A 27,723-nucleotide genomic window follows, 5' to 3' on the forward strand; every position below is an offset into this window, starting at 1 on the left:
ATCACCGCGTCAAAGTCCCGCCCAACCCGTCGAATACTTATGATAGGGCGAAAGGCGAATTCCTTGCCGTCTCCGCCTCTTTTTTTTTATCGCATAGCCTCCCCCGTAGACAAACAACTCCGTTTACAAAACACTGCGTCACCGCCCAGCCCCGCCCATCCGTGGTTCTATTGGTTGGCGCCGAGCATGTCTCCGTGACGTCACGCCCATGTACTAATTGGAAGAAAAAAAAAAGAACTCGAAAAAAAAAAGAGAGAAAAGCAGTTTCAAGATGGCGGCTGCGCAGATAACAATGGCGAGAAGGCGAAGAGGGTCCGGGGGACTGTGAAGCGGGAGGGCTGGTTGCAGGGGACAGGTTGCTCTCATCGTTTCTCTCCCCAGATGGCGGATTTTGTGGTTCCCCGGCACAGCGCGGTGATGGAGCGCCTCCGCCGGCGGATAGAGCTGTGCCGGCGGCACCACGGGAACTGCGAGTCCCACTACGATGCAGTGGCCGGAGAGAGGCTGGAGATAGAGCGGCAGCACACCTTCCAGCTGCACCAGCGCTGCCTGCAGGCCAAGGCCAAGCGAGCCGGCAAGCACAGGCAGCAGCCGCCTGCCAACACGGACGCTGCGCGGAGTAACCAGGCCAGCAGCGGCACCATGGAGCCGGGAGACGGAGGCAGCAACGGGGAGCAGTGCAGGAACAGCACCCTGATCGCGGTAAGAGCTGCCCCCCTGGAGGGTGGGAGTAGTAGTCTGCATCCAACCTGTGGCTGGACTTTGGGGAGACTTGTGCAGAACTTTATCCTGTGGGTTATAGGAGAGTTTACCATTGGATCGGTACCGGTACTGTCTTGTCAGTCATCTGGTGGCCGCCGTCAGTTTTGCGCTGAACATGCGCTTGTCTTATTGAAATCAATGGGAATATAGTTTCCACTGGCTTTTATGGGTGGCACACTTTGTGACTCCTCACTTGGTGCCATCTGGTTACCCTGGTGAAGTGGACAGTACCTGTTGCTTTCCAATGTGTAATGGGACTACAGGTCCCAGTGTTTGTTTCTCAGCTGCTTGAAAGTTTCTGGTCCTGTAACTGGTGGCTGTTGTGAAACTACAACTCCCAACATGCTCTGATTGCCCACCTGTGTTATATCGGGCAGTATGATTGGTGTCATCAGTCATGTGACGAATAGTTCCTGCAGTACCAGCTGCACTACGCATGGTCGCATGATAACACAAAAGTTCGGTAGATGCCAGACTTGGCTTCCATCGTGGGACGTCTCTAATAACAGCATGGGTTGATCTTACTTGGTCACCTCTTAGGAAGACGTTTGAAGCCTTTTTTATTTTGGTCGCCCACATGGTTGGTCTAGATGCCAGGCTTGGTTATTTAGAGGACCAGTTGTGGTGACTACTTTGTCATCAGTGCTTTGCTTCATTTAATACGGGTTCTATGGTGTTACTAAAGATTTGGTGCAGTCATTATGGATGCCCTTGTGTTTACTTAGTATAACGTTTACCTGTCCAGGACAGGTGTAACACCTTGTGAGCGATCGTATCCAACAACTCCTCTAGTTACTAGTGCCCGCCTCAACCCAAAAGTGCCGGTCTGGGACTGCTGAATTGTATTCTGTATGTCGGATGTGGTTCCCCTATAACAGGGATGGCCAACCTGACGCTCTCCAGCTGTTGTAAAACTACAACTCCCACCATGCCATGTTGTAGGCTAATAACTGCAGGCATGCTGGGAGTTGTAGTTTTGCAACAGCTTGAGAGCCTCAGGTTGGCCATCCCCTCTTCCTCGTCTCTTCAGCTTGCTCATGGTTTTCTTGCAAAACCTCATGGGGCTTGTGAATAACCAGCAGGGCTCAGCGTCCATTACATAAGGTTCTCACCACATTTTGGACACGCTGTAAGGTTGATAATAGCAGCCACCCCCAAACATCTTGAAGGTGCCTTATTTTTATTTTTAGAGGCCTCTTTCCTGTCATTGCTTTGGGGTTGCGCTTACCTAGACCAGAAATCGGTAATACCTGACTAAAGATGAGCTTGGTTACGTTTATCACCAGCTGATGACTACTTTCCAGGAGTGAAAGAGTTAACACCCGTTTTGTGCATGTGAAGAGCCTGAGTCAGGCCTTTGTCGCTCTCTGAGGAAGTGAGTGAAGTTTACAGTAATCGAGTGTCGAGCGCAGTGTCCTGGCACTGGGAGGGTTAATCCAGTCATCGTGTGTCAGCCTCTCAGCGCCCCTGAATGATTCATGTACTGTAGGAAGTTGCACCATGGGGCATGAGAGTGCAGCCGCCAGGAGACAGGGGTTATGCTCAGCCAGCTAGTGCAGGGGTGGGCACCACGCTGCAGACGCCAGGCTGACATTTCAGTGGCTGAGTAATCGCATGTCTCTCCAGTAAGTTTGAGGCAGGCGTTGTAGGGATTTGTGGGGACACCACGTAAGGGTACTTTCACACTTGCGGAAGAGGATTCCGGCAGGCAGCTCTGTCGCCGTAACTGCCTGCCGGATCCGTCAAAATTAATGCAAACTGATGGCATTTGTCAGACGGATTAGGATCCTGATCCGCATGACAAATGAAATTGAAATGCCGGATCCGTCTCTCCGGTGTCATCCAGAAAAACGGATCCGGCATTTATTTTTTTTCACTTTTTTTTTTTTGCGGTCTGAGCATGCACAGACCGCAATGCCGGACCCGTTTTGCCGGAACACCCGGACGGAACTCTATGCCAGAAAAGAATAACGCTAGTGTGAAAGTACCCTAATGAGACAAGCTGAGAGCTATCAGGATGACTATGGGTACTTTCACACTAGCTTTATTCTTTTCCAGCATAGAGTTCCGTCCTAGGGGCTCAATACCAGAAAAGTTCAGATCAGTTTTATCCCCGTGCACTCTGAATGGAGAGCAATCTGTACAGGATGCATCTAGAGTTGTTGCGATACCAATTTTTTGATTCGGTTTCGATACCATGAAAAAGTATTGCGATACTCGATACCATTCGATACCACGCGAAAAAAATAAACAAAAAAAGCCACGTGCATTCCTCATTTTTAAAAATGGCGAATCGCGCAGTTTTTATTTTATTTTTTCTGTTCCGGCATTCACCACCTAGATTTTTTTTTATATATTTTAATAGTTTGGACTTTTCTGACGTGGCGATGTAATATGTTTATTATTTAAATATTTTATATGTGAAATTGGGAAAAGGGGGTGATTTATACTTCATATTTTAGTGTTTTTTGTTTGTTTTTTTTACACTTTTTATTTAATGACTATTTTCCCCTTAGGGGCTAGAACCTGGGATCTTTCATCCCTTTTCCTATTCAGCCTGATAGATCTCTATTAGGGTGAATAGGACTCCACACTGTCCCTGCTGCTCTGTGCACACAGCATCAGGGATGTTACCATGGCAACCAGGGCTTCTGTAGCGTCCTGGCTGCCATGGTAACCGATCGGAGCCCCAGGCTTACACAGCTGGGGCTCCGATCAGAAGCTGCCACTGCACCACCAATGAGGGGGGGGGGGGGGGGGGGAAGAGGTCCCTGTGGCCACTGCCACCAATGATTTTAATACTGGGGGGTTGAGAGGGGCCGGCACACTGTGCCACCAATGATTTTAATGGGATGGGTGGGTTGAGGGGGGGGGGGGCAATGATAACTACCTCTTTATACAGGAGGCGGGTACTGGCAGATCAGCGGCAGTTAACTGCCGCTGATCGCAGCTCCCTGTCAGGGGCAGGGTGCCGGCAATGCGATTCTGCTGCCGGCACCCGCCTCCTGTATGTGTTAAAGACTGACTACTGTATATGAGTCCAGACTTTCACTATCAGGCCACACAGAGCGGCGCCCAGCAATGTCCCAGCACTCACCATTAGTCCTGGGCGCCGCTCCGTTCGCCTGCAGTGCTCCATTACTGTCTCCTGTCCTGCTCCACATGCTGCTGATTACTATCGGAGCGATGGGAGGAGACATCAGATTCACTAGTGGGCGTTCCTTCTCCCTGGCTGTAGCGCTGTCCAATCGCAGCGCAGGGAGAAGGAACGCCTACTAGTGAAGCTGATGTCTCCTCCCATCGCTCCGATAGTAATCAGCAGCATGTGGAGCAGGAGAGGAGACAGTAATGGGGCACTGCAGGCGAACGGAGCGGCGCCCAGGACTAATGGTGAGTGCTGGGGCATCGCTGGGCGCAGCTCTGTGTTGAAATAATCCTATCATTGGTGGCGCAGTGCGCCCGCCCCTCCTCCGCCCCTCTCTTCTCATTGCCGGCGCCGCCCCTCCTCCGCCCCTCGCTTCTCATTGCCGGCGCTGCCCCTCCTCCGCCCCTCGCTTCTCATTGCCGGCGCTGCCCCTCCTCCGCCCCTCGCTTCTCATTGCCGGCGCTGCCCCTCCTCCGCCCCTCGCTTCTCATTGCCGGCGCTGCCCCTCCTCCGCCCCTCTCTTCTCATTGCCGGCGCTGCCCCTCCTCCGCCCCTCTCTTCTCATTGCCGGCGCCGCCCCTCCTCCGCCCCTCGCTTCTCATTGCCGGCGCTGCCCCTCCTCCGCCCCTCGCTTCTCATTGCCGGCGCTGCCCCTCCTCCGCCCCTCGCTTCTCATTGCCGCCCCTCCTCCGCCCCTCGCTTCTCATTGGTGGCAGCGGCAGCAGCAGCACAGGGGGAGGGAGGACAGCTTCCTTCTCCCCGTGCTGCTGAGAGAGAACATGAGCGCGCCGATAGCAGCGCGCTCATGTTCAGAGATACTAGACTGCGCAGAAGCGCAGCCCAGTATCGAAAAAACGGAAATCCCGGTATCGTATCGATACCGGGACAAAAGTATCGATTGGGTATCGAAATTTCGATACCCGCAACAACCCTAGATGCATCAGGACGTCTTCAGTTCAGTCTTTTCGAGTTTTCAGGACGGAGATAATACCGCCGCATGCTTCGGCTTTCTCTGTCCAAAATTACGGAAAACACTTGCTGGAATGCTGGCATTTTTTCCCATTGACATGCATTAATGCCGGAGTGTTCCCGCAAAACGGATCCGGCATTGCGGTCCGCAAAAAATGTGAGAATTTATAAATGCCGGATCCGTTTTTCCGGATGACACCGGGGATCCGGATCCGCCATTTTAATGCATTTATCATACGGATCCTGATAGGTATGACATATGCCATCAGTTTGCATGCGTTTTGACAGATCCGGCAGGCAGTTCCGGCGTCAGAACTGCCAACTGCCTGCCGGAATCCTCTGCCGCAAGTGTGAAAGTACCCTAATGTTGTGATTGAAACATACAGCACTGTAGGAAACTGAGGTCTGTGCTGTTTGCAGTGGCATCAGATAGTACTGCCACTTTCACCGCACCTGCCAGTGATGGCACCTCCTTAGAAAAGCCAAGATGTTTCGTTTTTGTAGGATGGAGCAAATCGTTGGTGACCTCTTCATAACTGTAGATGGGTAACTGAGCTGTGCAGACCTGAACGCGGCCAGCAGCTGCCCTTTACTTGGCTTTCTGGACACCATCTGGAGGGATTGCCGCAATTTCAGGTACCAGTAGAATTGGGCTTGAAAGATGAAAAGATAAGGGTCCACACACAAGACCCTCTACATCAGGCATCCTCAAACTGCGGCCCTCCAGCTGTTGCACAACTACAACTCCCAGCATGCCCAAACAGCCTACAGGTATCAGCATACAGCAGGGCATTGTGGGAGTTGTAGTTTTACAACAGCTGGAGGGCTGCAGTTTGAGGATGCCTGCTCTTCGTGGTGTAGGCACTCCTTGTGCTGCCATGTGGCACCATATTTGTCGATCGAAGCAATGCTGCTAGTGGAAAATTCTGTAATCTGCAGTATGGCATATATTTATCCCTATAGAATCCAGGAGAAAAACCTCTGTGCTTCCACAACATAAATAGGAGGTACAAAAGGGTCCAATATAAGCCCATAGCAAACATAGATCCATAGTATGTGTGCACTTGCTGAAGCAGAATAAAAGTTTATATTTACCCTACTTCTGATGATAAAAGCTGTATCAGAATTCAGAAGTATGGGTGTCCTGCTCTTACCATCTCCTACCTAGTGCTATCAGCAGTTTTGCATGGTCAGAAACTGCTGACACTCTTTTTGAAAGGTTTTCTGGGAATTTGATATTGATGTACTACAAATGGGCTTTCAATATCAGATCAAGTTGGGGTCCGACTCCTGCCACCTTCATCAATCAGCTGACTGACAAGGCACTCTAGCTAGCCCTTTGCCCTTTTCATTGTTTATCAACACAGCGCCATATATTGTATAGTGGCTGTGTCTGGAATTACAGCTCAGTCCCATTCACTTAAATGGACCAGCATGGCCACTACACAATGTACAGAGCTGTCTGCTTCTGACTCCGGCACCAGCAGCTGCCACAGACAGCTGAATTGGGGGAGGGGTCGGCCCGTGTGTCGGCCCCTACCAATTTGACATTGGTGACTTATCCAAAGTATAGGTCATCAATATCTAAACGGTTGAAAACCCCCTTTAAAGGGATTCTGTCACCAGGTTTCACCCCTGTCAGCTAAACATATGCTGATGTTCAGGGCCTCATCAGGATTCCTAATGTGGGTTTCTAAATGTGATCTGTAGCCTTATTTTGCTAAAAAAAAACTGGTTTTACTAACCTGTCACTCAAAGAAATAAGGTGCCCAAGGGGATGTCAAGGGATGCAAGGTGCCGGCTGCACCCACCGCCGTTCGTGCCCAGCGCCGCCTTTCCAGACTTCTGCACCGCCTCCTAATCCTCTGTGCCGCCTCTCTCTCTCCCTCCCTCCCCCCTCCTCCTGCTGTAAGATCTCGCGTGTGTGCACAGGGCTCTGAGAGGCTGGCGCCAGAGTGCAGATCATACCTGGGTTGAGCGAAGTGCCGGCGCATGCGCACTTCGTTTTAAGAAGCCAAATCGAGAAGTCCGCACGGGCGCATCAGGCAGAGCTCTGTGCGCACGCGCCAGATCTTACAGCAGGAGGAGGAGGAGGGAGGGAGAGCGAGAGGTGGCACAGAGGATTAGGAGGCGGTGCAGAAGTCTGGAAAGGCGGTGCTGGGCACGAACGGCGGTGGGTGCAGCCGGCACCTTTCATCCCTTGACATCCCCTTAGGCACCTTATTTCTTTGAGTGACAGGTTAGTAAAACCTGTTTTTTAGCAAAATAAGGCTACGGATCACATTTAGAAGCCCACATTAGGAATCCTGATGAGGCCCTGAACATCAGCATATGTTTAGCTGACAGGGGTGAAACCTGGTGACAGAATCCCTTTAAGTTTGGTTTAGTTTATAGGGGCGTTCTTATATCAAGCATGTATGACCTATCCAAAGGATATGCTGGAAATGTCTGGTAGATGCTGGTTGCCCCCTCTCGATCAGAGAGATTCTTTCTGTTGGATACTGGTGGTATGTGGTAAGGATTGCATGTATTAGCGCAAAAGTATTCAACGTCACATTGTTAGATACTGGGAATGTAACAGAAAAACCTCCTCATGGAATTGAAGGCCAACAGAGGAACAATGGAGGACCACAGTGGCATGTTGATCTCACTAAAGAACAACCCAAAGCCCATGACCACCATTTTGAGTACAAAAATGTGCTGACCATTTGGAGAAAACATTTCCATATGTCAGGACCAAGTGTTTTGGCAAGAAAAGGGTTAATATTGTCCCTTTAATGTGTCTGTCAGTGAGTCAGGTCACAGACCCTGGTTCCTCCATGTAAACAGAAACCTGGCCCAGATATCCGCCATGTCCCACTGCAGAGAGACTTTGCCACCCTCCTGTTTCTTTCACATTGGCTTGGCAGGCTCTCCTCTCTGTTTGTATGTTGGCCATGGCGTGTGTGTAATGCGCCTGGATGGACATCTTTTATGGAGTGTCTGTCAGCTGTAAAGCTGTAGGGTTTGTTTGCATTGGGTTGGCACAGGGAAGGCTTGGCACCAGTGCCAGAGGTCTGTCTGCTGTGCATCGTTAGCAGGGATTTCAGTCCTGGTTGGACATGTAACTCATCTCAGATATCTCCTTAACAAGTGTCTTGAAATGCTGGCAGGGCTGCTACAAGCTGCTGGCCTGCTTCTCGGGTGTCTGAAATGCTGTGCCCTCTTTATCTGCAGGAGGGGTCAGTTCTGGGCATTATCTCATGCACTGGTCACGAACTGAGCACTCTAAAAGATCTGTGCCAATCTGCAGGAGGCAGAAGTTCAGTTTGGTTCTTTTGGACTTCTGTATTTTCTCAATACTGGGTGCTGACCACTGGTGACTGTACCCGGAGGAATTGTCACTCAGCTGTCCACATACATTGACATGAACGTCTGTATTGTTATGCAGTGCCCTGTCCCCCACTATCATTACTTTGTCTCCTCTGTTTGATGCGCCAACTCCCCTTATGTCACCACTGCTGGCCAGTCAGTGGCCTCAGTAGTCCCTTGTACAGGCATATCCCATGACTGCTGAGACCATTGATTGTTCAGCAGCGGTGATTGTAGTAGACTGGCTCATCAACTCTTCAGCCAGGCTGGGACCAAAAGCAGTGGGATGGGAGATTCTTCAGGAACCAGGACTACCAAAGCAGGTGAGAGTATTTAATTTATTTAGCTTGCCTACGCACTTTTTTTCTCCAGGGTCCAAAAAACCACCCAGACAACCCAATTTATGTCAGATATATCCACTGCAAATTTACATAAAAATCTCATTGTTGTAGTCAGTGTATAGATGGTGTAGAAAGTGTATCGTACATTGAGTGAAATTGTTGAATTTGGCACAAATTACGGCAACACAAGGGGAAATTTTATGAAGGCGGCTTTTTTTGGCCAGTCTTTGGGTACTTTCACACTTGCGGCAGAGGATTCCGGCAGGTAGTTCCCTTGCCAGGATCCGTCTGACAAATGCATTGAAATATCTGATCCGTCTCTCCGGTGTCATCTGGAAAAAGGATCCGGTATTTTTTTTTTTTTTTTTTTTTAAAGGTCTGCGCAGACCGGAAAGCCGGATCTGTTTTGCTGGAACACTTAATGCCGGATCCGGCACTAATACATTTCGATGGAAATTAATGCCGGGACCGGCATTCCGGCAAGTGTTCGGGTTTTTTAGCCGGAGAGAAAACTGCAGCATGCTGCACGTAAGAGGGACTGAACGGATGCATACTGAACGGAATGCTCTCCATTCAGAATGCATTAGGATAAAACTGATCAATTTTGTTTTCCGGTATTAAGCCCCTGTGACGGAACTCAATACCGGAATACCCCCCCCCCCTCTTGCACTGCTGTACTATATGGCTAATTTATGATAAGGAATGTGCCTCATCATAAATTAGGCAAAAATATATGGTTCACTGTGCGTCTGCAAAACTACACAAGCCATCATTTTTCATCTACTTTTTTCACCTGTTTCCAGGTGAAAAGATAGTAAATTTGTTGGCCCCGGAACAGCCTCCGCTCTGCCCCATCATTCATATCTGTCGTACTTGGCGTAAAAACGTCTGCAACAAAATATTGTTGCATCAACGTTAACCCCAAGTTCAGACCTGAGCGTTTTAGGCTACTTTCACACTAGCGTTCGGCTGTCCGCTTGTGAGCTCTGTTTGAAGGGGCTCACAAGCGGACCCGAACGCTTCGTCCAGCCCTAATGCATTCTGAGTGGACGCGGATCCGCTCAGAATGCATCAGTCTGGCGGTGTTCAGCCTCCGCTCCGCTCAGCAGGCGGACACCTGAACGCTGCTTGCAGCGTTCGGGTGTCCGCCTGGCCGTGCGGATCCGTCCAGACTTACAATGTAAGTCAATGGGGACGGATCCGTTTGAAGATGACACACTGTGGCTCAATCTCCAAACGGATCCGTCCACCATTGACTTTCAATGTAAAAGTCTGGACGGATCCGCTCAGGCTACTTTCACACTTAGAAAATTTTATACACTATAATGCAGACAGATCCGTTCTGAACGGAGCCACCGTCTGCATTATATGAGCGGATCCGTTCAGAACGGATCCGCTCTGAACGCTAGTGTGAAAGTAGCCTTACAGCGCATTCCTACGCACTGTAAAACGCTCAACAAGGAGAAACCAATGATTCCCTATGGGAATGGTTCTCACCTGGGCGTTTTACAGCGTGTACGATCGCGCTGTAAAACGCCCGACGCTCAAACAAGTTCTTGAGCTTTTTTGGGGCGTTTTGTCGCACAATCCCGTACATAGATATTCGGGAACGCGCGACAATGTGTGTTCGCTTGTCTCTGCGCGATTGTAAACGCCCGTACAATCGCGCATACAGAGCGCTCCTTTCAGAACGCTCAGGTCTGAACCCAGGGTAATGGTCACAAAATGCCCTTTGCGATTTTTATTTTTATTTTTTTGTCGGGTGAGTATAATAAATGACCCACACAGACTAATGCAAAAGTGACTATAAAGCTTCATATTCGGCTACTTTCACACTTGCGGCAGAGTGATCCGGCAAGCAGTTCCGTCGCAAAATGCATTGGAATGCCGGATCCGTCTTTCATCTGGAAAAACGGATCCGGCATTTATTTTCACCTCTTTTTGGTCTGCGCATTTATGGAAATAAATGCCGGATCCGGCTTTCAAGGAAGTCTTCAGTTTTTTTGGGCCGGAGCTAAAACCGTAGCATGCTGCGGTTTTATTTTTTGCCTTATCAGTCAAAATGACTAAACGTAAGACATCCTGAACGGATTGCTGTCCATTCAGAATGCATGGGGATAAAACTGATCAGTTCTTTTCCGGTATTGAGCCCCTAGGATGGAACTCAATGCCGGAAAAGAAAAACGCAAGTGTGAAAGTACCCTTAAACCTTCTCCTGTGTTTATCAGGCACTCATGGAAAGTTTCCTCTGCTGCCTCTCTTGACAGTCTTCAACCTGATGGAGTTAACCCTGTCCTATATAGCTCCTTGGTAGAATAAGATTCTTTTTGCTTCAGTACTGGACTGACTTGGCAAATTTCATACATCGGTATGGAAACTCCCATTTGAGTCACCAAAACTTTGTGTGGTCGGAGCTCTTGCTGTCATGATTTCCCTGGTCCCTCTCCTGCCAGTGTGCAGAGTTTTGGAAGTCGCTATGTTTGAGGTTCTCCAAAGCTTTCAAAGACCTTTAACTGAATAGTGTGCCTATAATAACCCTGTACTGCCAGAGTACAGATGGAAGACGTTTTGTATTTGAACTATAGACTTGGAACTTCTTCTCGTTGCCGGCACCGTAATCACTTTCTTGTCGAGGAGACCTCATAGTCTTCTCCTATGTAATGATCTTTCCCTGAGCCTTATTTTGTGTTTTCATCAAACTGCTTGTACTAGCATATGTCGGAGAACACATTATGTGCCAGCATATGGCACGGTCTTTGGCGAATGTGACCATATCCTTCCTGGAAGGTCCCTCTATCATCTATGATGCCTGTTCATGAATTCATTCGCAATCTGTTAGGTTCCTCCTGGTGCTGATTTATTGCACATCAGGTTCTGGTTTGCTTTGTCGGTGGGTCACTATATTATAGATTATTGATGAGATTGTGGTGGACAGGTTGTCTAGGGACCCAACGTTGCGTGAACATAAAATCATACAGTTGTGTTTAGTCGGTAGATCAAAGGAAATATTTTTCAGAATCTACCTGACTATAAGGCACACTCCGGGATCAGACAACAGAAAAAAAAAGTTTTTCACTTCAACCTTCCCTGGTGGTTTAATCAAGTGGAGAGGTCAAGGTCACTAATTTTGCCATCTTAGACAGTGGGTTAATAGTTTTGGTCAGCTCCTGTTAACCTTAAGGCCTCTTGCACACGCTGTTGTGCTCCCGTATACTCACGTGCGCCGTGGCCGCCGGGCGCTCCTTCTGTCTGTGTGGCGGATTGCTAATGCTTACAGCTTACAGCATTAGCAATGCGCCGCACAGACCTATGAGAAGGAGCGACCTGCGGCCACGGCGCACGTGAGTATAATGCTGCTCACTAACATACCATGGCAGCCAGGGCTTCAGTAGCGTGACTCCTGGCTGCCATGGTAACCGATCGGAGCCCCAGCATTACAGTGCTGGGACTCCGATCGAAACTGCCCACTGCCACCAATGATGGGGGGGGGGGACCCTGTGGCCACTGCCACCAATGATTAATACTGGGGGGGGGGGGGGTTTGCATTACCAGAGGGAGCAGATCAGAGGCTGGGGGGGGCAGATCAGAGGCTGGGGGGGGGGCACATGAGAGGCTGGCGCCATGGTCAGCTCCCTGCTGTTGTGTGCACAAAGCACAGGGCAGCAGGGCAGCAGGGAGAGTGTAAAGTCCTATTCACCCTAATAGAGCTCTATTAGGGTGAATATGACAAGGGTTCTAGCCCTTAAGGAGGCTAATAGTTATGAAATAAAAAAAAAAAGTTTAAACACCCCCCCCAATATAGAAAACAATATATCGCAATATATATCGCACATGCTTAAAATTATATTGCAATATAGATTTTAGGCCATATCGCCCACCCCTACTGTGAACCACAGATGCCATCCGTGTTTCACGGATCATTAGGGTGAGATGCTTTGAAAATAATTTTTCAGCTGTTAAGTGTCGGTAACACTTGGACAGCAAAGAACGGACACACGGACCCAACACGGGTACATCTTTATGGAGGTATCACTAACCACCTTTCATGGATTTAAGCACGGACACAGACCTGTGAATGAGGCTTAACGGATAAAGGGTTAGTGTGAGGGCTACACATTGACTTTGACCCCGTTGTGATGTCAGAGGTTGTAGCATCTCAGCATAATGAAAGGAAATGGGGTTGCATCGCAACCCGCAAGTTGTCACAGATTTGTTACGACTCGTCTTGCGCCAACCTTGTGGGTCACAAATCAACCACATGAACTTTTATTAGTTGCGACATAAGCAGCACTGCACTCTGGTCATTATCCAAAGTTGCCTTATAGCCCCAGCCTGGGGCAACTCGATGCATCTCAGTACTGTTTATGGCCGCTTTCACTTGTGTGGTCTGGAGAATGCGGTCTGTGTGATGGCTACGTTGCCCATCCTGACTGTGGGTCTGCTGTCCTGTACCCACTATGATCCCTATGATGCAATGAGTTTGGCTCACACATGGCCACATGAATGCAACACAACTATAAGGGCGCCTTCACGCTCTGTGGATTTTGTTGCAGAATTTTCTGTGACTGAAAATCTGTTCCATTTATTTGAATGGGGGCAGCAAGCGCATGGGTTTCTGCAGGCTCCATTAAGGTAAATGAAACTGATTTTCAGTCAGGGAAAATTCTGCAACATCTGAAGGCTCCCTAAGGATGGAATAACCAATGAACTTGAAACAAAGCTATGTACTGTTTTAACACACTGACCACCTCAGTCAGGTATCCAGAAGAGACATCTGCCTGTGGATTAGGGGACACCTGTTCTCCTGTAAGTCTCTTCACTCCTTCCAACATTTGTCTGAATGTATCAGTCCCGCACCAGACTGTGGCACTACAGGCCCGAATCCCCTTTATTATACTGTGTTTCTGTCATGGCTTTTTCTACATGATGGATGCTCTTTGATATGTCCAGTGTAATAAGTATAGGTAATGCAGGTCTCCTTGAAGACTCCACCATCTGCTCTATATCCTGTCTCCTACAGCAGTCTCTGGGCCAATTGGTTATGAAGGTATTTGGCAAAGCTTGAGTTGCCTTAAAGGGGTTTCCCAAGATTTTTTTTTTTTCTTTTTACAGATTTTTTGATCTGTGGGGGTCGGACACCTGGGACCCCTCCATGATCAGCTGCTTGAGAAGGCAGCAGTGCTGACAGTAACGCAGCGGCCTTCTCCAGCTTTCCCTAGGCCAGTGACATCCCTCTCATTGGTCACGTGGCCTATGTGCAGCTCAGCCCCATAGAAGTGAATGGGCCTGGGCTGTGATTCCAAGCACACCTGCTATACAGTGCATGGCACTGTGCTTGGTGAGCTGAGATAAGGCCTTTTAGAACTGATGACTAGGGATGAGCGAACTTTGTGTTTTATGTTTGGCGTACAAAGTTTGGGTGATCTAAGAATTCCCTTATGGATTCCGCTACCACGGACCTTATCGGTTATGGTCCGTGGTAGCGGAATCCATAATGGAATTCTTAGGGTACTTTCACACTAGCGTTTTTCTTTTCCGGCGCTGAGTTCCGTCCTAGGGGCTCAAATCCGGAAAAGAACTGATCAGTTTTATCCTAATGCATTCTGAATGGAGAGTCCGTCCCTCAGGATGCATCAGGACGTCTTCTGTTCAGTCTTTTTGACTGATCAGGCTTTTCAGAAAAAGTAGCATGCAGTATTCTTACCTCCGGCCAAAAATCCTGAACACTTTGACTGAACGCCGAATCAGGCCTTTTTCCCATTGACTTGCATTAACGCCGGATCCGGCGCCGTGTGTTCAGTCAAAACGGATCCGGCTTTTGCATGTTAAACCCGAAAAATAGGAAAAATAAAGTTAAAGTCCATAAACGGCGGATCCATTTTTTTCCAATGCATTTTTCCATTGTGATCGAAAGCCTGATAAGGATTCAAATGTAATCAGTTTTCACACATTTTTCCGGATCCGGCGGGCAGTTCCGGTGTCGGAATTGAACGCCGGATTCAAACAACGCTAGTGTGAAAGTAGCCTAAGATAACTTGAAAAATAAAGTTTGCTCAACACTACCGATGACCTATCCTCTAGGACCCCTGCTGATCGGATGTTTGAGAAGACCTCGGCAGTCCTGTGTGCACTATGACCTTCTCTCAGCTTTTCTAAGGCCAGTGACAACACGTTCATTGGTCACGTGGCCTAGGCACAGCTCAGCCCTATTCCAGTGAATGAGGCTGAGCACAAAACCAAGCACAGCCGCTATACAATGTACTGCGCTTTGCTTGGTGAGCGGTGAGAAGGCCGCAGTGCTCACAGGAGTGCTGGTGCCTTCTCAAACAGCTAATGTTGGATGTTGGACCCCCAAAAATCAGATACTGATGACCTATCCAAAACAAAAAAAACTCTCAGTAAACCCCTTTTAAAGAGGTTGTACAGAATTTTCTCTTCCAGAAACTGTGCCAAACCTGTACATGGGCTGATATTTCAACTGGGCTCCATTGAAGTAAATATGGTTGAGCTGCAATACTGTGGTCAGGTGGGGAAAAAGCAGACTTTTTATTTTATTTTTATAATCCTGTGAACCCCCCCTTTAATCACCCAGCACTCAAAGGCTTCCAGCGTTAGATTCTTTTTTACAGTTGGTTGGGCCTTCATGAATCTCTGCATCATGCATGCTATATAACAGTGCAGCTTATGTGGTACCAGCTGGTTACTGGCACGCCATGTTGGCCATCTCCAGAATGAATCCTTTAACTTATGTCCTGACTCGGCCACCTGTGCTCACAAGAAGCCTTTTCGTTCGGGGTCCAAGCCTACTTTAATTTGCAAGCAGTGAAATTCTACTCTGTCACACAGTGGGATCTTCATGAGATGAGGTCTGGCACTTACTGTATTCTGAGGAACACTCTGTTCCTTTTGGGTCTCCTTTCGTTTGATGTTTTCTGAATTCTGCCTGTGGGTTATTTCTGTGGCAAAGCGGCATGAGGATACATCCTGGCGATGCCGCTGTAATGACAGGAAGCATTATTTAATTTCAGTAAGTAGATTTCTTCACTCTGAACTCTGCGCATCTCCATCAGTGCAGATCTATGAAGAAGCAAACCTCCAGGTGGCTGATGTAGTCAGGGGTGTTCCTATTCATAGGCATGAGGGATGGGGTGTATGGCATCACTGACAGAATAAACCAGTCATGTGAAGCTTTCGTGTTGGTTGGGTAATGCATGACTAGTAAATCTGTAAGGATGTATTCGCACATTGTAGTCAAATTGCTGCAACATGTGACTGCGCCCCTTACAAGTGGAGATTTTCCTATAACATAATAACAGGGTCTCCACATGGATACTTGGCCCTGTCAATCAGGTGGAGAGTGGACTGTCCAGGGAAGCAAGGCTAGGGTGCACAGAGTGACTAGGACCCTCCTCTGGTGCACTTAAAGTGCAACAGCCATTTAAATACCAAAAATGAAATTCCTAACGTGATGCTGAAGGGAAGACATTCATGAAGCTTTTTTTCAGTTAATTTTACCTTTCTGATGTCTGTATTCAGCCCTTCGCAACCCTATTTCTCTCTGCCTCTATTTCAGCATCTTCCTAAAATGGCCTCTGCTGCACTTCCTGTGGTGATCTTTGCCCTGTCATTGAGGCCATCCTGTATTTCCCCTCACTTCCCATAACCCCTTGCTCTCCTCACATGAAATACCAGGACCAATCAGAATGCAGACAACCTCCCCCACTACCCCAGAGCAGTGTGTATCCTCTCGCATACAGCTAAGGCTACTTTCACACTCGCGTTTTGTGTCATGGACAGCTCCGTTCAGATAATACAACCGTCTGCATCCGTTCTGAACAGATCGGTTTGTATTCTCTTTAACATAGCCAAGACGGATCTGTCTTGAACACCATTGAAAGTCAATGGAGGACGGATCTGTTTTCTTTTGTCAGTGAAAGGATCCGTCCCCATTGACTTACATTGTGTGCCAGGATCCGTTTGGCTCAATTTCATCAGATGGACACCAAAACGCTGCAAGCTGTCTCCAAAGCGGAATAGAGACTGAACTGATGCATTCTGAGCGGATCCTTTTCCATTCAGAATGCATTAGAATGAAAACTGATCTGTTTTGGACCACTTGTGAGAGCCCTGAAAAGATCTCCCAAACGGAAAGCCAAAATGTGAGTAGACTAACCAGAGATGGACAAAACCAATCAGAATGCAGATGGCTGCTCCCTCATTGTCCTCCACACTGACAGGGGGGGCGGCTGTTTAGCTGCTCATATCTATGGTTTGGTACCAGCTAGAGATATGGGCTTTGTATTGTCTGAAAGCTGACATTCCAAGAATTACAGCAATATGTTCAGTACATGGGAAGATATCAGTGCTAGAAAACGGGATGCTGTGAATGAAGCTGAAAGTGAAAATAAAAGCAGGTTTTATCTGCGATTATTCCCAACTCAGTTTCTAACAGTGATTTCTCCTGTGTTGCTTGGACTGTAGCTGTCATTCTGGTCTTGTATGAAAGCCTTTCAAACGAGACCAGTTGCATGTTTCTAGCTGCTACCGTTCAGGAGATATCGCCTTCTAAAGCAGCCCTCCCCCATCCTCTCTCTGCCCGTCTCTTGACGGCCTGCACATGACATCACTGTGAGAAAGGGCTGCAGAATCGGAAAGTAGCACACGTTTGTGAGAGTTATCAAGTAAAAGTGAAAATGATTACATTTTTATTAGGTTACATGCGCACAGTCATATGTATTTTGATGGCCGCTAACCGTACATCTGCAAAATACAGGCCATGTGCATGCCACACTTTCTGCAGGCCACATTGTCGAAATGGACAGGAATAGGACATGTTCTATAATTTGCCGCACATGGAGGGCTTCCGTGTGCTGTCTGCCTTTTTTTTTTTTTTTTTTTTGTGGACCCATACAAACTGAAGCGGATCGGACGCGGACCAAAAATACATCTGTTTGAATAAGGCCTTACAGAGAATATTTTAGGCAAGTTATATATTTCATTGACCTACTTTGTTACCTAAAGATGGAGCATCCAGCATACTGCATGTCACTGATGATATCCCTCCATAAGCAATGTTCTTGGATATTCAGGTCGTGTTAATCTTGAGGGAAAAGGGTGTCTGACATTTTTTCATTTCTGTCTTTCCAGAAAATATGGGTCAGGATAATTAGGGGCCCCTTAGATGGGTTTTTAATTAGCAGGCTGATGCATACTGTAACCCTCCTATGTTTCAGGAATTCACCATTTAATAGGCTCTGACAAACACCGCGGCTCCGAGCATCTGCTGGGGCCGCAGCTTTTAACACTCTGGTTGCTGGTGTCTCACTGCCAGCACCTTCTGCTTGCCCAGACTTCAAAACCCTCTCCGGCATATGTCATGGTTAGGATAAAGGATCGGCTTCTAAGGTTGCCTTGTGTCCTTATATCAACCCCTCTGTGCACTAGGCACAAACCCAGTACGCATTCCAGAGCTCCATGTAATCGCTCGTTCTCCAGTGCTAAGCTCTGCCATTAAAGGTACAGCTACACGTGGAAGCAAAATGTAAGTATCCGCTGTCTGCATGTTTAGCAGCTTTGCTGGCCGGACTTTTCCGCTTGCGCTGTAAGGGTTACATTGTGGATCTGGTGTGCTGCCACCCTCTTAACACGCATAAATAAGTGCAGAACTAGACTTCAGATGAATTAAAATGGGCCCTTTGAAGTTGCCAAAGCTGACCCGTGTCTGTAAACTTCTGGGGTTTTTAAAAATATAATATGAATATGGTTATAGGGAATTTTAGCCTCGAGGTATCGACATCTGTACTGTGATGGAAGGGCGTGCACACTGCTGCATGCCATGCGACTATGTCTGTCATGACTTGGTGTTCCTAAGTCAAGGGAAATTGTCCACCACTTAAGCTACCTTCGCACCAGCGGTAGCTACAATCCGGCAGGCAAGCGGAGGATTGGCTGGTCAGAAACCATAGCGTGCAGCAGTGTGTTCAGCGGGTCCTCCGTTTGCTAGCCGGATGCGGACCGCATTATAATTAATAGGGATAGCGGACATTCTGGCAGGCTTTTCTCTGCTGGAATTCACATTGCTGGTGTGAAACTAGCCTTAAAGGGCTTCTGTCACCCCACTAAACGCTTTTTTTTTTTTTTTTTTTTTTTTTTTTTTTAAGTCTACTTATAATCCCTATATTGCCATACATTATGTTGTTAATAATTTTCGTTCAGTAGATTTAGCCAAAAACTTACTTTTATGATATGCTAATTACCTTTCTACCAGCAAGTAGGGTGTCTACTTGCTGGTAGCAGCCGCAGAAAACTGCCCCCTCCTTGTGTTTGACAGGGCCAGCCGCGATCTCCTCCGTCGGCCGGCCCTGTCAGCATTTAAAAAATCACGTGCCTGTGTTGATTCGGCGCAGGCGCTCTGAGAGAAGGAGGCTTGCCTCCTCAGCACTCCCTCAGTGCGCCAGCGCCAATGACGTCTTCTCTTTCGGTGACTTCATCGGCGCAGGCGCACTGAGGGAGTGCTGAGGAGCCGAGCCTCCTTATCCAGAGCGCCTGCGCCGAATCAACAGACGCGTGATTTTTGAAATGCTGACAGGGCCGGCCGGCGGAGGAGATCGCGGCTGGCCCTGTCAATAAACACAAGGAGGGGGCAGTTTTCTGCGGCTGCTACCAGCAAGTAGACGCCCTACTTGCTGGTAGAAAGGTAATTAGCATATCATAAAAGTAAGTTTTTGGCTAAATCTACTGAACGGAAATTATTAATAACCTAATGTATGGCAGGATAGGGATTATAAGTAGACAAAAAAAAATATGCGTTTAGTGGGGTGACAGAAGCCCTTTAAACAAGTATCACATCTGCGCCACAGCATTTCCGCAGAGAAGAACCTGCCAGAGTTCTCCAGATCTGTCATTGCCTAGTGTTACCGGAATGCCCACTGGCCACTTTAACTATAATTTGGCCGTTACCAGGCAAATATGCTGGAAAAAAACCTCTGCATGCAGCGGTTTTTGTCCGTACGATTCCTGACATTCTAATCCAGAACAGCCTGTTGGAAGGTGGTACTGCAGATGTGGGAGACGCCTTAGAGTCAATTCACACATCCGCATTTTGCGGAACGGAATTGCAAACCGATTCATTTCTATGGGGCCGCACTATGCGCTTCCGGATCAGCGCTTCCTCATCCAACATTCCGCAATTGCCGACAAGATTAGGCATTTTCTATTATAGATCCGGAGATGTGCGGTCTGCAAAATGCGGAACGTACATTCCGCAAAACGCACACGGAGGTGTGAATGGACCCTTAGAGAACATTTCTTAGGGTGGCTGGACCAGTGTCAGGTGGATGATGGGTCAACTCTATGAACAGTGTTGCAAGAAAGGGCACGCTGCCTAATGCATGTGGTGCAGCTCCTGACAAACTACACACGTGATGTACAGGTTTGTGGATATTTGCTAGCCCCAGTTGTCATAAAGCGGTAGTTTTGCGATGTCCTGTGGTGCTGTCCCTAAGCTACATACTGCTGTTTTACCATTCTGTAAGTGGATGTCGGTGTATTTGCACAGCATCCCTGCCTGTGTACGAGGCTCTGCACTGATTCGGAGGCTTTCGTAGACTGTATATGTTGGGAAGATTTCCTGATGTATACATCTGTCAGCTACAATGTATGCCACCATATGGGCACCTTTTGCCCAGCATATATGCCAGGCTCAAACGCAGTGTGCCAGCAATTCCCCGGGGGAACACTCTTATTAGGCAAGGGTTGTCTACAGATTGGGGCAGAAACATATTGGTATTGGGTCTGTCTTCCTCTAACCCACTTAGTTCACAGCATTACAAGTCAAAGGAGCACTTTCTGACTACTTTTCCAGGTGATGAAAGGAGGGGTTTGAAGCAGGTTTATAGGTATTTTTTTTGGTCAAACTGCAACATTTTTAATCCTCTTTGGAGTATTGGGTTGTATACTATGGGGGAGATCTTACAAAATTGGTGTAAAGGAAAACTGGCTGCCCATAGAGTCCCCCTTTTCATTTTTCACAGCTTCTTTGCACAATGAAAGGTGGCTCCTGATTGGTTGCTATGGGTAATTAAGCCAGTTTGCCTTCACACCAGTTTGATAAATCTCCCCCTATGTACTTTGCTTCCTTCCTGTGGCTATAAAAGCAGAAGCTACCTGCCTTGTGTGCATTGCAGAGGCTCCTGTGTGAGCAAGCCTAAGGCAATGAGGCATACATACCGTAATCCAGCCCGTGTGTGGTTTTACTATACTGGGAGCCATGATCACATGTATGCTGTCTCTCAGGTTGTAAGTTAAATTCATTGCTGCAAGCAGCGTTGTCTGCATGCCGATTTCTCTGGTATTGCCTCTTTCACGATTGTCACCAGGGACACCTTGTTGAGTTCCAGGCTGGGATTACACCCACTCACGGGTGATAAATGCCTTTCATCTTTTTAGCGGTTGCTCAGTAGCTTTCCCCCACTTTGTGGCTGAAGAACACGTTGGTGGGGTCAGTACGGTTTTTCCCTGCCAGATCATATTGCTTTTGAACCTTAAATGGAAATTAAGCTGTCCTCTGAATTTTAGTTCCAGAAAAAATCTCATTAGTATGGCAGTATTTGACATGTTGCCAAGTATTCAGCTCAGAATCAATATGGCCCAGAGCTATAGAGCTGCATACTCTGTGAGAAGCCAGAGATATTATACCCCATGACCCTCAAACGCATGTAATGGGCTATAGTTGTTGGGCAGTGTCCCCCTAGCAAATGACCCAGCTACACAGCTATCTGGGTGGTCACTGTGCTCACGCCTAGGTAGCAGTCATAGGATCTCGGTTTGCATTATTAATCAGATATTTCCAACAAATCAGCTTAGGTTGGAAGCCTATTTTAATACTAGCGTTAAATATTTCAAGGTTGACATTGTTTTGTTGATACAGTCTGAGGGCATCAATGTCTCCGTATGGACTGAGATGCCATATCTTGTGTATACATGTGAAGGGAGGAGAGGCAGTCCTATGTGATTTTTATGAAACCAATTCTAATGAATTATGAGCAGACGTCTGGAGCTCAGTGACTTGGAGTTGCAGCTTTGTACACAAGCATTGGGGATGATTGATCAAAACCGGTGTAAAGGAAAACTGGATTAGTTGCCCATAGCAACCAATCAGGATCCACCGTTTTATCTTCCAAAGGAGCTCTGAAAAGTGAAATATGGTTGCTATAGGCAACTAAGCCAGTCTTCCTCTACTTTAATTTTGATAACAAATCTACCCTATGGTGTCTGATTATTCGCATAGAAGTATAAAACGCCCTCAAAACTAGAGTAGGCATTGTATAGTGTAAGCAGTGCTGACTCTGATTATGTAACTTTTATCTTCACAAACCTGCAGTAAAATGCATTTGGAGGACTCCTGAGCTCACACACGTGATGGAGAGGACTCAGGAGTCCTGTCAATGCATTTTACTGCTGGTTTTCTCGGGAACACAAGTGAGTAGGAAGATAAAAATCACTTAATTAGACTCGGCATTACTTGCACTGTACACCGCTAACTCTAGTTTGGTGGGTGTTTTCGGAGCTGATAGATTCCATTTTTAAAGAGTTATTTCCATTTCAGATATTGAAGGCATATCCTAGTGATATCCCACTTCTGAGACTCGCCCTTGAGGTGAAGGAGAGCACACCACACAGACGTAGCATGCTCTTCATTCACTGCTGGGGGAGTTCCGAAAATAGCTGAGTGAGCACTTTCAGCTATTTTTGGACGTCCCTTAGTGGTGGATGGAGAGCGCACTATGCATGCAATGCCACCTCTCCAATCACCAGTATGGGACTGGCGGAAATAGACAGGTGAGCTGTCGGAACTCCCATAGCAGTGAACAGATGGTGGCTATGCATTCGTGGCTGTCCTCCCTTCACTTCTTGTTCTGGAGATAGGAGCGGATCCCAGAAGTGACCGTCTCTGCAGACAGTCTGATCATGTGCTGCTCTTTGTATACAGTAAAAACCTGTGATCCTCTTTTTGGAGCAGTTTGCTGGTAAGCAACGTTTTAATGCAGCTTTTCCAAGAAGAGAGGTAAAGCAGAGTTCAGGTATGTGGTTCCTCAGCTGCACTCTTGGTATTGATTTGTACATGTCTGTGCTGCTGCATTGGTCTTGTACTATCCAGGCTGCTGGTGGCCCCCCGTCCTTTTAGCTGATTTACTGCTTTTTCATTTATTTACAGTAGTTAGTTTCATTTACAGGGTATCCAATTACTGCAGAACCCCCCCCCACAAGACCAGATTTGTATAGGATCTTTTCACGCAGAATGTGGGTCATTTATCAAAGGCCAGCTTTTTATGCCTTGGATAGCCCCTGTGCTGCCGGAGGTAGGGCCTAGTTTTTGACGAGGCGCAGACCTTTTCATAAATTAGGCTACTTTCACACTCGCGTTTAGTGCGGATCCGTCATGGATCTGCACAGACGGATCCTTTCAGATAATACAAACGTCTGCATCCGTTCAGAACGGATCCGTTTGTATCATCTTTAACATAGTCAAGACGGATCAGTCTTGAACACCATTGAAAGTCAATGGAGGAGGGATCCGTTTTCTATTGTGCCAGATTGTGTCATAGAAAACTGATCTGTCCCCATTGACTTATATTGTGTGCTAGGACGAATCCGTTTGGCTCGGTTTCATCAGACGGACAACAAAACGCTGCAAGCAGTGTTTTGGTGTCCGTCTCCAAAGCGGAATGGTGACTGAACTAATGCAAACTGATGCATGGGGGCAAATGACACACTCTAATACTAACTTATCGCTAATAAATGATTGACACTAACAACATAGTGGAGGAAATGGCCGCTGAGCTTTATTAAGGGTCACTTAAAATATTTAACAACCATAAATTAAATAAATAAATTTAATTTTAAAATACCATCATAACCGATACCAAAAGACCAATAATAAATTAACCATATAAAGACCAAGATCCACTCAGCATGAGCTGAGCGACACTACCCATCTAATAAAGCCCAGCGACAGGTGACACAGTGCGAAAATAAGGGAAGAGTGGGTGGGACGCTGGTCAGTTCTTCAGGCACATCTGAGCCAGCTCTGCTGAACCTGTAAATATAAAGGGGAACAGATTCCCGCCACTAAACCAACAACAAATCAGAGGGCTGGAAATCTCCCCCAGCAACAGTCAGCAACCAATCAGGTGCGCTCTTCACTTGTACAGCTGGAATCTTCTAGACTGCAGGTAACACACTTTCTGAGGTAAATTTACATTTAATAGAAAAAAGGGCGGGAAAAGACAAACAGGGGAAAGAAACATGGATCCTACATAAACCCTAATTATATAATACCTATGGTGTCATTGCCCCCATTCTTCCCCCTAAACGCTCTGGTGGGGTTAATTCATTCTGAGTGGATCCTTTTCCATTCAGAATGCAAACTGATCCGTTTTGGACCGCTTGTGAGAACCCTGAACGCATCTCGCAAACGGAAAGCCAAAACGCCAGTGTGAAAGTAGCCTTAGGTGCACCTCCAGCTGACCATGCACCTGGAGTGAAAACTGTCAGCCCCTGACTGGTGTTTCACGTGTTTCCAGGAGTAAATGTTAGTAAATTTGCTGATCCCAATGCCCCAGCCGGCTCCCACCACTCCCCTGCCACTTCCAAAACTGGGTCAGAAACTCCAGGAAATGACCTCCAATATCTTTTGTATCACGTTTAGAATGTCAAAATCGGGCTGTGTTTAGAAAATGGAAAATTCTTCTGGTCTGTCAGGACAGAAAAATGAAATATAACTGCATGCAGGACTATCTCCTCCATCAAAAATAACTGATGTCCGATCACAGCTGATGCTTAAAGCAAGGCCGGCACCCGTGTCTGCGGACAAGAATAGGACATGCATTTATTAATTTTTTGCGTGGCTGTGGAACGGAAGTGCGGATGTGGACAGTGCTGTCCGCAATCCACACTTCCGTTCTGCGGCCCCTTTGAAAATGAATGGGTCCGCACTGTTGCGCAAAATTTCGGAACGGATCTGGACACGTTCAAACGGATGTGTGAATGGACCCTAAAGTCTCATTCGCATGTCCGTGCTTACATCTATGAAAAGGTGTTCAATGCTGCATCCTTGAAGGTCCGTGTCTGTTTTTTGCTATCCGTGTTTCACTGACACTAAAGAATTTCCAAAGCATCTCTTTCTAATGATCCGTGAAACACGGATGGCATCTGTGTAAGGCCTCATGTAGACGACTGTGCTGTTTTTTGCGGACCGCAAACCGCGGATCCACAAAAAACTGAAGTCGCAATTAACGGAACGGGCAGCCCATTGTAGACATGTCTATTCTTCTCCGCAAAACCGACAAGAATAGGACATGCTATATTTTATTTATTTTTTTGCGGTGCCACGGAACGGATGCGGCCCCATTGAAGTGAATGGGTCCACACCCGAGCCCCAAAAACTGCGGCTCGAATGTGGACCCAAACAACTGCCGTGTGCATGAGGCCTTAGGTTTGTGTTTTTCACTGACCCATAGACTATAATGGGCATGATGGATCCGTGCTAAAAACACGAATGCACAGACTGTGGTAATTAACTGGTGTGTGAATACACACATTTAAACAAATGGGGACGTTTGCTGTTTGTGGAGAACACGTACAGCACACGTCCATGAATCGCTAACGTGTGAATGAGGCTTAAGACAGATGAGTTATTTTTCATTTTCTGTTCTAAGCACAGATGTGAATGAGCCCTGTCCTACTTTTATGAATTCATAATAGAGAATAAGGCTGAGTTCACATCATGTTTATCTTGCATTAAATGTATCGATGTTATAGAGCAGCATCGGTCACCAGCGTTCCATTGTGTATAAAAAAAAAAGAAGAGAATTAAAAATACATTAATGTATATTGTACTTATTTGCTGGACTATGCAGGATGGAAAAGCGTGGTGTAGGATGCCTTTGCAACCTCCAACCCCCCCCATTTATATGTTAGGGTGCCTTCCCACGTGGCAGATTTTTGTCAGTCATGGAATTTTCTGCCACATGTCAAGGCACCCTTAAACATCGGGCAAAACGTGATGTGAACCCAGCCTAATATGAGTAATGACTAGGACAAGTGAGAAAAGTGTTGAAGTTGCTCATGGCAAACAAACAGGTTCTTGCCCATTGTATCCGGATGCCTTCTGGTTTTTCATGCAACCCTCATTCACTTCTATGGAGCCAAGACTACGTGAAAAACAATATAGAACGTGATTATTTTTTTTCTTTTTCCCCTTTAGCCAAGGCTATAAACCCTGCCGCCGCTCCTGGTCCCCCACCGCCTGCCATTGGCTGCTCCCCTGCGACACCAGATGTTTTCATCTGCACACGGGGAGAAGCAGCAGCGGCGGCACAGGGAGCCAGGTAAGTATGTGTATATTTAATATAATATTTATAGCCATAGATTACCCCTTCAACGCAGAGATGATGCATGAAAAATAAAACAATACTCGTGCACATGCGCACTGGAATGAATGGGTCAGGGTTCAGGCCGGATGCCGCTGTTGCTGATCATTTCCATTTGGATCTTATTAAAAATAGTTTCTTGCCTTACTTTTGTATTGGCTCAGTCACCATTGCATATGATCCCTCGGTCTCACACATGTGTAATTATTTTAGCAAGTCACGTCATTAATTGCTATGTGCCTAATTGCCACGTACAAATTGTTTGTTTTTGTTTTTTATCTGCTAAATTGCTGTATTGCTTTCATCACTGGTTTATTGCTGAAAAGAAACTTGTTTGGAGAGATAAGTACATTTTATTAGGCTAGGTCCTTATGGTGGTTGCAATGCGATATTAGGCTACTTTCACACTCGCGTTTTAGCTTCTCGTTTGTGAGATCCGTTCAGGGCTATCACAAGCGGTCCAAAACGGTTTTGCCCTAATGCATTCTGAATGGAAAAGGATCCACTCAGAATGCATCAGTTTGCCTCCGATCGGTCTCCATTCTGCTCTGGAAGCAGACACCATAATACTGCTTGCAGAGTTTTGCTGTCCGCTTAATGTAACTGAGCCAAACGGATCCGTCCTGGCACATAGTGTAAGTCAATGGGGACGGATCAGTTTTCTCTGGCACAATAGAAAACAGATCCGTCTCCCATTGACTTTCAATGAAGTTCATGACTGATCCGTTTTGGCTATGTTACAGATAATACAACCGGATCTGTTCTGAACGGATGCATGCGGTTGTATTATTGTAACAGATCTGTTTTTGCAGATCCATGACAGATCCACCCAAAACGTGGATGTCACTTAGGCCAGTGTGGATGTCACTTAGGCCAGTGTGGATGTGGGTGTCCCTGCAATTATGCAGTATCCAAAGTCGTTGTGACCTGAAATGTGTTTTCATGCAACTTCTCATAGGCGCCATAATGAGCAATACTGCGATCCGTCTCTATCACAAAATGCAGTTTTGATGTCTGTGGTATGGATACAACAGCTCAACCCTCCACGGTTCCACAGATCTGAATCCACGTAGTGATGTTACTCAGGATTAGGCCTCATGCACACGACCGTGACGTTTTTTGCGGCCCGCAATTTACGGAAAGGGGCGGCCCGTTGTAGAAATGCCTATTCTTGTCAGCAAAACCGACAAGAATAGGACATGTTCGTTTTTTTTTTTTTTTTTTTTTTTGCAGGGCCACGGAACAGAGCAATGGATGCTGACAGGACACTGAGTGCTGTCTGCATCTTTTGTCGACCCCTTGGAAGTGAATGGGTCCGCATCCGAGCCGCAAAAAATGGCCGTGTGCATGAGGCCTTAGAAGAACTGTTGGCCTCAGGTCACCAGTTCTTCTGTTGCAGACCCCCCACCAACACCTCAGGTAATACGGTAGGTGACGTGGAGAACTGTAACATGTCCCGTTTCTTAGGTGTGTCTTGCAGGTTTTCTCTGCACTACCACATTATGGTAGGTACCTTTTTTAGTACTTAAAAATGTCAGGAATAGGAATTTTGGTTAAAATAAACAACTCCTCTTTGGTGCAGTCACTGAGGAAAGATAACTTCCTATCTTGCCCACGTTTTTTCCTGTTACGCCTTAATATGCATTACTAGTTGCCACAATCCCCAGGCTGAGATTTTCACCACTCTTCAGTCACTTCTGGTACACCTTCTCCTTTCAGTGGT

General features: G+C 47.1%; 1 protein-coding gene across 2 annotated transcripts in view; it reads left to right on the forward strand.

Moving 5' to 3' along the window:
• The first annotated feature begins 263 nt into the window (after positions 1 to 263).
• The window catches only part of MAML1 (mastermind like transcriptional coactivator 1), an 80,564-nt gene continuing 53,104 nt past the window's right edge, over positions 264 to 27,723 (forward strand). For both annotated transcript variants that reach the window (XM_044281106.1, XM_044281107.1), the window contains exon 1: positions 264 to 702. In XM_044281106.1, the coding sequence (XP_044137041.1) occupies positions 382 to 702 (321 nt within the window). In that variant the 5' untranslated portion in view covers positions 264 to 381. The remainder of the gene's footprint in view (positions 703 to 27,723) is intronic.

The sequence above is a fragment of the Bufo gargarizans genome, chromosome 2, assembly GCF_014858855.1.
Source record: "Bufo gargarizans isolate SCDJY-AF-19 chromosome 2, ASM1485885v1, whole genome shotgun sequence".
NCBI classification, from domain to species: Eukaryota; Metazoa; Chordata; class Amphibia; order Anura; family Bufonidae; genus Bufo; species Bufo gargarizans.